General features: G+C 37.1%; 1 protein-coding gene across 1 annotated transcript in view; it reads left to right on the top strand.

Annotated features, from left to right (window-relative positions):
• The window catches only part of CCDC7 (coiled-coil domain containing 7), an 85,452-nt gene that overhangs the window by 69,065 nt on the left and 2,943 nt on the right, over nt 1-13,444 (top strand). Inside the window, exons 19-20 of the mRNA XM_018056851.1 lie at nt 6,330-6,437; nt 7,100-7,222. Of these exons, the coding sequence (XP_017912340.1) occupies nt 6,330-6,437; nt 7,100-7,222 (231 nt within the window). The remainder of the gene's footprint in view (nt 1-6,329; nt 6,438-7,099; nt 7,223-13,444) is intronic.

Below are 13,444 nucleotides of genomic sequence, written 5' to 3'. Positions count from 1 at the left end.
TTATATAATTTTTATAAATTGTATATAATTTATTAATCAAATAAGATATAAAAATGGAATTAGAAAATAGAACTTTTAATGATAAGAAAACTATTATATATCCAAATGTAAAAAATATTGTTTAAATGGTTCTTAGAGAATTTCAAAATTTAAATACTTTATTTATTTATTTTAATTGGAGGCTAATTACTTTACAATATTGTGGTGGTCATCTGTTTCACATGTGGTAATATACATGTTTCAATGCTAGAGCCTCAAATCATTCCACCCTTACCTTCTCCTACAGAGTCCAAAAGTCTGTTCTTAACATATATCTCTTTTGCTGTCTTGCATATAGCGTCATCATTACCATCTTTCTAAATTCCATATATGTGCATTAATATACTGTATTGGGGTTTTTCTTTCTGACTTAACTTCACTCTGTATAATAGGCTCCAGTTTCATCCATCTCATTAAAACTGACTGAAATGCATTCTTTTTAATAGCTGAGTAATATTCCACTGTGTATATGTACCACAACTTTCTTATCCCTTCGTCTGCTGATGGACATCTAGGTTGTTTCCATGTCCTGGCTATTGTAAACAGTGCTGCAATGAACACTGGGGTACACGTGTCTCTTTCAATTCTGGTTTCCTTGGTGTGTATGCCCAGTAGTGGAATTGCTGGGTCATATTTCCAGTTTTTTCAGAAATCTCCACATTGTTCTCCATAGTAGCCAGACTAGTTTGCATTTCCACCAACAGTGTAAGAGGGTTCTGGTTTCTCGAATCCTCTCCAGCATTTATTGTTTGTAGACTTTTTGATGGCAGCCATTCTGACCGGCATGAAATGGTACCTCATTGTGGGTTTTGATTTGCAGTTCTATGATAATGAGTGATGTTGAGCATCTTTTCATGTGTTTGTTAGCCATCTGTATGTCTTCTTTGAAGAAGTGTCTGTTTAGTCCTTTGGCCCATTTTTTCACTGGGTCCTTTATTTTTCTGGTATTGAGCTTCATGAGCTGCTTGTATATTTTGGAGATTAATTCTTTGTCAGTTACTTCATTTGCTATTATTTTCTCCCATTTTGAAGGCTCCCTTTTCACCTTGCTTATAGTTTCCTTCATTGTGCAAAAGCTTTTAAGTTTAATTAGGTCCCATTTGTTTATTTTTGCTTTTATTTCCATTACTCTGGGAGGTGAGTCATAGAGGATCTTTCTGTGATTTATGTCAGAGAGTGTTCTGCCTATGTTTTCCCCTAGGAGTTTTAAGAGTTTCTGGTTTTACATTTAGATCTTTAATCCATTTTGAGTTTATTTTTGTGTATGCTGTCAGAAAGTGTTCTAGTTTCATTCTTTTACAGGTGGTTGACTGATTTTCCTAGCACCATTTGTTAAAGAGATTGTCTTTTCTCCATTGCATATTTTTGCCTTTGTCAAAGATAAGTTGTCCATAGGTGCATGGATTTATCTCTGGGCTTTCTGTTTGGTTCCATTGATCCATATTTCTGTCTTTGTGCCAGTACCATACTGTCTTGATGACTGTAGCTTTGTAGTATAATCTGAAGTCAGGGAGGTTGATTCCTCCAGTTCCAGTCTTCTTTCTCGAGATTGCTTTGGCTATTCGAGGGTTTTTGTATTTCCATACAAATGTGAAATTATTTGTTCTAGTTCTGTGAAAAATACTGGTTGGTAACTTGATAGGGATTGCATTGAATCTATAGATTGCTTTGGTATTATATTCATTTTCACTATATTGATTCTTCTGATCCGTGAACATGGTATGTTTCTCCTCTATTTGTGTCATCTTTGATTTCTTTCATCAGTGTTTTATAGTTTTCTATATATAGGTCTCTTGTTTCTTTAGGTAAATTTATTTCTAAATATTTTATTCTTTTTGTTGCAGTGATGAATGGGATTGTTTCCTTAATTTGTCCTTCTGTTTTCTCATTGTTAGTGTATAGAAATGCAAGGGATTTCTGTGTGTTAATTTTATATCCTGCAAATTTACTTTATTCATTGTAGCTCTAGTAATTTTCTGGTGGTGTCATCAGGGTTTTCTATGTAGAGGATCATGTTATCTTCAAACAGTGAGAGTTTTACTTCTTTTCTCACCTGGTTTCCTTTTATTTCTTTTTCTTCACTGATTGTTGTGGCTAGTACTTCCAAAACTATGTTGAATAGTAGTGCTTCACCCATTTTTTAATTGGGTCATTTCTTTTTGTTGAATTGTAGAGGTTCTTTATATGTTTGGGCTATTAAACCTTTATCAGATATATGGTTTGCAAATATTTTCTGTCTTTCTATAGGTTATCTTTTCACTTTCTTGATAATATCCTTTAATGGATAAGAATTTTCAATTTCACAAAGCTCACCTTATCTTTTTGTTGTTGTTCCTTGTGCTTTTGGTGTTATATGTGAGAATCCATTGCAAAATCCAAGGTAATAGGCATTTATTCCTATGTTTTGCTATAGGAGATTTATGAATTTAGTTTTGAGTTAATTGTTTTATATGGTATGTTCTGCAAAAGTATCAGTACATGCTTTTCACTCACAAATAGCAGCTCATACCTATTAATGGTTGGTCAGAGCAATGCCTTGGGATCTGAAATGGGATGTAGAGCAACAGTTCCAGTCCCATAGATGGTAAAGTTGCTGTAGTATCCTGATTCTGGAGAGCATTTTGGGTCAGTGGGGTTAGTCTCACTGCAGTGCCAGCTCTAGCCCCTGGTAGAAGTTGCAGTCACAGGAACTCCAGTTATCTCTGAAAGCTGGCTACAATGTCTTTCCATATGCATTTAAGGAGGATACAGACTTAGCTGTTGTTAGATGGAATGTTCTATAGAAATAAAAAAACCTCTGCAGAACTCTTATAGTTTTGTTCAATTCTGTTTCCCTAATGATCTTAGTTGCTGTATTCATTGTTTAAATTTGGACTATTATTTTTTTTAACTTTTTATTTTTACTTTATTTTACTTTACAATACTGTATTGGTTTTGCCATACATTGACATAAATCCACCATGGGTGTACATGAGTTCTCAATCCTGAACCCCCTCCCACTTCCCACCCCATATCATCTCTCTGGATCATCCCCGTGCACCAGCCCCAAGCATCCTGTATCCTTTATCAAACATAGACTGGCGATTCGTTTCTTACATGATAGCATACATGTTTCGATGCCATTCTCCCAAATCGTCCCACCCTCTCCCTCTCTCTCAGAGTCCAAAAGTCCCTTCTATACATCTTTGTCTCTTTTGCTGTCTCACATACAGGGTTATCCTTACCATCTTTCTAAATTCCATATATATGTGTTAGTATACTGTATTGGTGTTTTTCTTTCTGGCTTACTTCACTCTGTATAATCAGCTCCAGTTTCATCCATCTCATTAGAACTGATTCAAATGTATTCTTTTTAATGGCTGATTAATACTCCATTGTGTATATGTACCACAGCTTTCTTAATCATTCATCTGCTGATGGACATCTAGGTTGTTTCCATGTCCTGGCTATTATAAACAGTGCTGGGTCTGACCCAGTGGGATTGCTGGGTCATAAGGCAATTCTATTTCCAGTTTTTTAAGGAGTTGCCACACTGTTCTCCATAGTGGCTGTACTAGTTTGCATTCCCACCAACAGTGTAAGAGGGTTCCCTTTTCTCCACACCCTCTCCAGCATTTATTGCTTGCAGACTTTTGGATTGCAGCCATTTTGATTGGGGTGAAATGGTACCTCAGTGTGGTCTTGATTTGCATGTCTCTGATAGTGATGTTGAGCATCTTTTCATGTGTTTGTTAGCCATCCGTATGTTTTCTTTGGAGAAATGTCTATTTAGTTCTTTGGCCCATTTTTTGATTGGGTCATTTATTTTTCTGGAATTGAGCTGCATAAGTTGCTTGTATATTTTTGAGATTAGTTGTTTGTCAGTTGCTTCATTTGCTATTATTTTCTCCCATTCAGAAGGCTGTCTTTTCACCTTGCTTATAGTTTCCTTTGTTGTGCAGAAGCTTTTAATTTTAATTAGATCCCATTTGTTTATTTTTGCTTTTCTTTCCAGTGTTCTGGGAGGTAGATCATAGAGGATCCTGCTGTGATTTATGTCGGAGAGTGTTTTGCCTATGTTCTCCTCTAGGAGTTTTATAGTTTCTGGTCTTACATTTAGATCTTTAATCTATTTTGAGTTTATTTTTGTGTGTGGTGTTAGAAAGTGATCTAGTTTCATTCTTTTACAAGTGGTTGACCAGTTTTCCCAGCACCACTTGTTAAAGAGATTGTCTTTACTCCATTGTGTATTCTTGCCTCCTTTGTCAAAGATAAGGTGTCCATAGGTGTGTGGATTAATCTCTGGGCTCTCTGTTTTGTTCCATTGATCTATATGTCTGTCTTTGTGCCAGTACCATACTGTCTTGATGACTGTGGCTTTGTGGTAGAGCCTGAAGTCAGGCAAGTTGATTCCTCCAGTTCCATTCTTCTTTCTCAAGATTGCTTTGGCTATTCTAGGTTTTTTGTATTTCCATACAAATCTTAAAATTATTTGTTCTAGTTCTGTGAAAAATACCGCTGGTAGCTTGATAGGGATTGCATTGAATCTGTAGATTGCTTTGGGTAGTACACTCATTTTCACTATATTGATTCTTCCAATCCATGAACATGGTTAAATTTGGACTATCAAAGTCTCTGAATATTATTGTTGTAGTGTCTGTCCGTAACTTCATATGGTCAGTCATGAAATATCACACATAACATTTTGGTCTGGAGGTGGACTCCTCAATATACATACACAAATATAGATACACATATTCATACACATATATACCTACATAGACATAAATGCATATACATAGATATATTTTAAAATCATGAGTTCTCATGAATGTCTTCAATTCTAATTTATCCTCTCAGGTCTTATTTTTTCCTTCTTTTGTATGTGTATGTCCTTCCTTCTACAGTGTGAACTTGACCTTGAACAACAGCAGCACATTTACTCATTTGATGTATCCTATAATGCTGCTAAATTTGTTTGAGAATTCTTTGCCATTTTATTTCCATTTTAGTATTTTGTTTATTTTATTTTGCAGGTGATATGTACAACATTAACCTACTTCCCAAAGTATAAGCATGCAAAGGATGTACAGTTATCCTTTGGTACCCACAAAAGATTGGTTCCAGGACCCTCCTAGATACCAAAATCCAGAGATGCTTAAGTCCCTTATATAAAATGGTGCATATATTTGCTATATTTGCATATAGCTTTGCATATCTTCCCAAATATTTTAAATTATCTCCTGCTTACTTAGAGTGCCTAATACAATGTGAACAGTATGTAAATAGTTGTAACTACAATGGAAATATTATCTAAGTAGTTGCCAGCACATGGCAGAGTTTTCCTTTTTGTAACTTTGTGGAATTTTTTCTGAATGTTTGCAACCTGCAGTTGATTGAATCTGCAGATGGTGGTACCCACAGAAACAAATGGCCAACTGTACTTAGAGAACTGTCATTCCTCCTGTACTCTCCAGCCCTACTATTACCCCCTTGAAGGCAAATAAGTATATTGTTTCTGATTTAACTTTCTAGTGTTTTGTTTTGTAAAGATTAGTGTCTCTGTTTCTCTCCACTTTACCCCCTCATTTCCCATGTTTTCCTTCTCGAATGGTAACGTACTGAATATCTTCTTTTTCTTTTTTTCTCATTTAACATTATGTGCTAGAAATAATAAAACACAACCCCATTAAAGCTATTTTCATGTCAAACCTAGCATTATGGTAATTTAGTTGTTGTTGTTCAGTCACAAAGTCATGTATGACTCACAACCCCATAGACTGCAGCATGCCAGGCTCTTCTGTCCTCCACTATGTCTGTCTCCTGTAGTTTGCTTAAATTCATGTCCATTGAGTTGGTGATGCTCTCTAACCATCTCACCTTCTGCTGCCCACTTCTTTTGCCTTCAGTCTTTCCCAGCATCAGGTTCTTTTCCACTGAGTCGGCTCTACCCATCATGACCATAGCCAAAGTATTGGAGCTTCAGCTTCAGCATCAGTCCTTCCAATGAATATTCAGGGTTGATTTCCTTTAGGATTGACTGGTTTGGTCTCCTTGCTATTCAAGGGACTCTCAAGAGTCTTCGCCAGCACCACACTTTGAAAGCACACTTCAGTGCTCAGCCTTGTTTATGATCCAACTCTTTTACATAAATACTGGAAAAATCATAGCTTTGACTATATGAACCTTTGTCAGCAATTTAGTTATAACATTAAAAAAATGAGAGAAAATTCTGCTGTGTTTGTTATAAATATAGAGATTTCACAATAGTTCTATCTATTTAGTAGACTAAAATGCATCTCTTTATGTAGCTCCTGGTAGAGAATTAGATGAAAATCCTCTGCTTGAGAATGAAACACCATCAGAAGCTAAAAAACAGTTGTTGAAATCAGGAACTGCTAGAGCAAATAGACGCAATGGTAAGAATTATAGATGTCTTTTAATTATTTGTGCTTCCCTTGTGGCTCAGCTGGTAAAGAATCCGCCTGCAATGCAGGAGACCTGGGTTCGATCCCTGGGATGGGAAGATCTCTTGGAGAAGGAAAGTCTTCCCCACTCCAGTATTCTGGCCTGGAGAATTCCGTGGACAGTATAGCCTGTGGGGTTGCTAAGAGTCGGACACAACTGAGCAACTTTCACTTTAAATTATTTGAAGTTAAGCTCATTAAAAGATACTTTTTCTTTAATTTTCATTAAATAATGGATAAAGCAACAAAGATCAAGATAGAGCAGAAAAATTGAATAACAGCTTATAAATATTTGTGCATATATTTTATAGAAGTTTTATGCCTTGATGTAAGTGTAAATACCTTAAGATAACTAGAAAACTAAATGAAACCTTTGATCAACTTTATTTGGTATTTGCATGGTTAATGACTAGTATATAACAAGACTGCCTCCACACACACTCATGAAAACTGCTTACACAAATTGCCTACTTCTCTTCCAGGGTCTCTCTGAATATGTATTATAATTCACTGCTTTGCAGTCCTCCTCCTTTAGTGTTGAATGAATTGGAAGAAACTTTGCTGATAACTTGGTATATTCAGAAGTTTTGTAATAGATCCATTTTTCTATTTAGCATTTCTTATAACAGAGCCAAAAGCTATAACTATTGATGATCAATTGCCTGAGGATATAGCTTCAGTTCTCAACAGGCAGTCTCAAATTAACCTTGAAGCTTCAGGAAATGGCAGTTTTGATAGTAAGTAATTAATTTAAAATCTTGAAAAATATTTTCAGTTAAATTCAGGAGAGCTTTGATCCATAGTTTATGAATGTATCTATAAGTATTTTGTTCATTGATTATTTATCTGTGTTCTATAATTCCTGAGTTGGATGGGTTAAATTTCCTGCTATGATTATGAATTACTCTGTTCTGTTCTTATGTTGTATCAAGTCTTGTCTTATGATACTTTATAATTGACATTCATATAAAGTTAAAATGAATAATTTTCCTAGAATTTTCTAGGCAAGAGTACTGGAATGGGCTGCCATTTCCTTCTCCAGGGGATTTTCCAGGGTTGCCAGGGAACAAATCCAGGTCTCTTGCATTGCAGGCAGATGCTTTACCATCTGAACCACCAGGGAAGCCCTGAGAGGACAGACCCTTTTCTAATAAAGGACCCACTTTATCATTTTTATAGTTTTTTTTTTTGTTTTTGCCATAAAAAAAACTACCATGCCTGCTTTTAATGTGGCTTTAACCTTCTGACTGGTATTTTCATGACACATTTTTTTCTGTCCTGTTGTTTTAATCATTTTGTATCATTATGATTTTTCTTTTAGTATGAAGATTATAACTGAGTATTTTTCAAAATCAGCTTGAAATGTTTGTCTTTTTTTCTTTGAATATTTGTTTATTTGGCTTTGTTGGGTCTTAGTTGTGGAACATGGGCTTAGTTGCACCATGCATGTAGGATCTTAGTTCCCTGACCAGGGATTAAACCCAAGTCCCCTGCATTGTAAGGTGGAGTCTCAATCACTGGACCACAAGGGAAGTCCCTATATCTTTGTCTTTTAATTAGCAGTCATAGTCACACTTCATCAAATATTGATGCTTTGAGAGTAAAGTTATACCATTTTCTTTGTGCTTCAATTCTTCCTGCTTTATAAGTTTCTTTTGCTCTTTTTCTGATATATATTTTTGTATCATTAAATATTTTTTCTTAGACATATCTAACACTGCAAATTTTAACTTTGTTCTAAAGTATCTGGCGTGCTGCAGTTCATGGGGTCGCAAAGAGTCGGACACGACTGAGCGACGGAACTGAAATGAAAGTGTGAATATGCCAAGAAAGTGAAATAATATTTTAAATAGTGCTCAGTTCAGTTCCGTCGCTCAGTCATGTCCGACTCTTTACGACCCCATGAATCGCAGCACACCAGGCCTCCCTGTCCATCACCAACTCCCGGAGTTCACTCAAACTCACGTCCATCGAGTCAGTGATGCCATCCAGCCATCTCATCCTCTGTCCTCCCCTTCTCCTCCTGCCCCCAATCCCTCCCAGCATCAGAGTCTTTTCCAATGAGTCAACTCTTCCCATGCGGTGGCCAAAGTACTGGAGTTTCAGCTTTAGCATCATTCCTTCCAAAGAAATCCCAGGGCTGATCTTCAGAATGGACTGGTTGGATCTCCTTGCAGTCCAAGGGACTCTCAAGAGTCTTCTCCAACACCACAGTTCAAAAGCATCAATTCTTTGGCACTCAGCTTTCTTCACAGTCCAACTCTCACATCCATACATGACCACAGGAAAAACCATAGCCTTGACTAGACGGACCTTTGTTGGCAAAGTAATGTCTCTGCTTTTCAATATGCTCTCTAGGTTGGTCATAACTTTCCTTCCAAGGAGTAAGCGTCTTTTAATATCATGGCTGCAGTCACCATCTGCAGTGATTTGGGAGCCCCAAAAAATAAAGTCTGATACTGTTTCCACTGTTTCCCCATCTATTTCCCATGAAGTGATGGGACCAGATGCCATGATCTTTGTTTTCTGAATTTTGAGCTTTAGCCAATATTAAATTATTATTCACTTTAGATTATTGATATCTCTGAATATCTAAACAAGACTGATTCTATTTACAGACATGAAAAATGTAGTCACATATGTTTATTCTTCAATAATCTTTTTAATGCTTTATTACCACAGATTATGACTTGTTTATATTTTAATAAATGAGACAAAATATTGTTGGGTAATTAACATATATTGCATATATTGCTTATAGCACAAATCTGGTTGTCTAGTGCATATGAAAGTCATCTTATAGCTCAGAGTATGCATGAAGTATCAGATAAATCATTTTCCTTGGAGTTGATAGAAAAAATTCAGTAGTAAATATTATTATAAAAATTATTAAATTATTTTAATTGAATTAATTGATTTTAATTAAGTGACATATGTAGCCTGATTCAGACTTACAATATCACTGCAAAGTTTTTAAAAGTTATATTAAAATTATTTTTTAATTTCTTGGTTTTCTTGAATCTTTGGTTCATTCTACCATTTGCTGAAACATGCATATTGAATTCTTTTGCTATAATTTTGGATTTATCTATTTTTGTATTACTGGCCTCCTTATACTGCCTGTGTTATTAAGTATATACAGTTTTATAAAAGTGCATGTTTCTAGTGAACTCAACTTTTTATTAAAGAGACCATCTTAATCTTTGGTAAGTTCCTTTGACTTAAATTCTGTTTTGTCTGACGGTGACATAACTATAGCAGGCTTTGTTGATTTTTGCTATGGTCTCTTTTGTTTATTTTGCATTTATTTCTGCCCTAATTTTTAAGATTTCCTTCCTTCTGCTAACCCTGGGGTTCTTCATTTCTTCCTTTTCTAGTTGCTTTAGGTGTAGAGTTAGGTTATTTAGTTGAGTTTTTTCTTGTTTCTTGAGGTAAGCCTGTATTGCTATGAACCTTTCCCTTAGCACTGCTTTTACAGTGTCCCATAGGTTTTGAGTTGTTGTATTTCCATTTTCATTCGTTTCTATGCATGTTTTGATTTCTTTTTTGATTTCTTCTGTGTCTTGTTGGTTATTCAGCAGTGTGTTGTACAGCCTCCATATGTTGGAATTTTTAATAGTTTTTCTCCTGTAATTGACATCTAATCTAACTGCATTGTGGTCAGAAAAGATGGTTGGAATGATTTCAGTTTTTTTTTTTTAATTTACCAAGGCTAGATTAATAGCCCAGGATGTGATCTATCCTGGAGAAGGTTCCATGTGCGCTTGAGAAAAAGGTGAAATTCATTTTTTGGGGGGTGAAATGTGCTATAGATATCAACGAGGTCTAACTGGTCTATTGTATCATTTAAAGTTTGTGTTTCCTTGTTAATTTTCTGTTTAGTTGATCTATCCTTAGGTGTGAGTGGGGTATTAAAGTCTCCCACTATTATTGTGTTATTGTTAATTTCCCCTTTCATACTTGTTAGTAGTTGCCTTACATATCGCAGTGCTCCTATGTTGGGTGCATATATATTTATAATTGTTATATATTCTTCTTGGATTGATCCTTTGATCATTATGTAGTGTCCTTTTTTGTCTCTTTCCACAGCCTTTGTTTTAAAGTCTATTTTATGTGATATGAATACAACAAAGTTCTGTCTAGTCAAAGCTATAGTTTTTCCAGTAGTCATGTATGGATGTGAGAGTTGGACTGTGAAGAAAGCTAAATGCTGGAGAATTGATGCTTTTGAACTGTGGTGTTTTAGAAGATTCTTGAGAGTCCCTTGCACTGCAAGGAGATCCAACCAGTCCATCCTACAGGAGATGGGTGTTCATTGGAAGGACTGATGCTGAAGCTGAAACTCCAATACTTTGGCCACCTCATGCCAAGAGTTGACTCATTGGAAAAGACCCTGATGCTGGGAGGGATTGGGGGCAGGAGGAGAAGGGGACAACAGAGGATGAGATGGGTGGATGACATTACTGACTCGATGCACAAGAGTCTGGGTGAACTCTGGGAGTTGGTGATGGACAGGGAGGTCTAGCATGCTGCGATTCATGGGGTCACAAAGAGTCGGACACAACTGAGCAGCTGAACTGAGTATCGCTACTCCTGCTTTCTTTTGGTCTCTGTTTGCGTGGAATATCTTTTTCCAGCCCTTCACTTTCAGTCTGTATGTGTCCCTTGTTTTGAGGTGAGTCTCTTATAGACAACATATATAGGGGTATCTTTTTGGTATCCATTCAGCCAGTCTTTGTCTTTTGGTTGGGGCATTCAACCCATTTACATTTAAGATAATTATTGATAAGTATGATCCCATTGCCATTTACTTTATTGTTTTGGGATCAAGTTTGTACACCCTTTCTATGTTTCCTGTCTAGAGAAGATCCTTTAGCATTTGTTGGAGAGCTGGTTTGGTGGTGCTGAATTCTTTTGCTTGTCTATAAAGCTTTTGATTTCTCCTTCACATTTGAATGAGATCCTTGCTGGGTACAGTAATCTGGGTTGTAGATTATTTTCTTTCATCACTTTAAGTATGTCCTGCCATTCCCTTCTGGCCTGAAGAGTTTCTATTGAAAGATCAGTTGTTATCCTTATGGGAATCCCCTTGTGTGTTATTTGTTGTTTTTCCCTTGCTGCTTTTAATATTTGTTCTTTGTGTTTGATCTTTGTTAATTTGATTAATATGTGTCTTGGGGTGTTTCACCTTGGGTTTATCCTGTTTGAGACTCTCTGGGTTTCTTGGACTTGGATGATTATTTCCTTCCCCATTTTAGGGAAGTTTTCAACTATTATCTCCTCAAGTATTTTCTCATGGTCTTTCTTTTTGTTGTCTTCTTCTGGGACTCCTATGATTTGAATGTTGGGGCATTTAACATTGTCCCAGAGGTCTCTGAGATTTTCCTCATTTCAATTCTTTTTTCTTTTTTCCTGTTTGCTTCATTTATTTCTGCCATTCTATCTTCTACCTCACTTATCCTATCTTCTGCCTCCGTTATTCTACTGTTGGTTCCCTCCAGAGTGTTTTTTATCTCATTTATTGCATTATTCATTATATATTGGCTCTTTTTTATTTCTTCTAGGTCCTTGTTAAATATTTCTTGCATCTTCACAATCCTTGTCTCCAGGCTATTTATCTGTAGCTCCATTTTGTTTTCAAGATTTTGGATCATTTTCACTATCATTATTCAGGATTCTTTATCAGGTAGATTCCCTACCTCGTCCTCTTTGGTTTGGTTTGGTGGGCATTTATCCTGTTTCTTTACCTGCTGGGTATTTCTCTGCCTTTTCATCTTGTTTATATTTGCTGTGTTTGGGGTGTCCTTTCTCTATTCTGGCAGTTTGCGGTTTTTCTTCATTATGGAGCTTCCTCACTGTGGGTGGTGTTGGACAGGTGGCTTGTCAAGGTTTCCTGGTTACAGAAGCTTGTGTCAGTGTTCTGGTGGATGGAGCTGGATTTCTTCTCTCTGGAGTGCAATGAAGTGTCCAGTAGTGAGTTTTGAGATGTCAATGGGTTTGGTGTGACTTTGGGCAGCCTGTATATTGAAGCTCAGGGCTGTGTTCCTGTGTTGCTGGAGAATTTGTGTGGTATGTCTTGCTCTGGAACTTGTGGGCCCTTGGGTGGTGCTTGGCTTCAGTGTAGGTATGGAGGCATTTGGATGAGCTCTTATTGATTAATGTTCCCTGGAGTCAGGAGTTCTCTGGTGTTTTCAGATTTTGGACTTAAGCCTCCTGCCTCTGGATTTCAGTCTTATTCTTACTGTAGCCTCAAGACTTCTTCATCTATACAGCACCAATGATAAAACATCTAGGTTAATGATGAAAAGTTTCTCCAGTGAGGGCCACCTGGAGAGGTTCTCAGAGTTACATGGAGAAGAGAAGAGGGATGAGGGAGAGATGGGTGACCAGGAGGAGAAGAGGGGGAATCAAAAGGGGAGAGAGCAAGCTAGCCAATAGTCAATTCCCTATGTGCTCTCCACAGTCTGGACCCCTCAGAGATGTTCACAGAATTACACAGAGAAGAGAAGAGGGAGGAAGGAGACAGAGGTGACCAGGAGGAGAAAGTTCAGTTCAGTTCAGTTGCTCAGTTGTGTCCGACTCCTTACAACCCCATGAATCACAGCATGCCAGGCCTCCCTGTCCATCACCAACTCCTGGAGTTCACTCAGACTCACGTCCATCGAGTCAGTGATGCCATTCAGCCATCTCATCCTCTGTTGTCCCTTTCTCCTCCTGCCCCCAATCCCTCCCAGCATCAGTCTTTTTCAATGAGTCAACTTTTCGCATGAGGGGCCAAAGTACTGGAGTTTCAGCTTTAGCATCATTCCCTCCAAAGATATCCCAGGGCTGATCTCCTTCAGAATGGACTGGTTGGATCTCCTTGCAGTCCAAGGGACTCTCAAGAGTCTTCTCCAACACCACAGTTCAAAAGCATCAATTCTTCAGTGCTCAGCTTTCTTCACAGTCCAACTCTCACA

The sequence above is a fragment of the Capra hircus genome, chromosome 13 (genome assembly GCF_001704415.2).
Source record: "Capra hircus breed San Clemente chromosome 13, ASM170441v1, whole genome shotgun sequence".
NCBI classification, from domain to species: domain Eukaryota; kingdom Metazoa; phylum Chordata; class Mammalia; order Artiodactyla; family Bovidae; genus Capra; species Capra hircus.
Note: the sequence above shows the minus strand (reverse complement) of the source record. Positions and strands in the feature narration are given on the sequence as shown.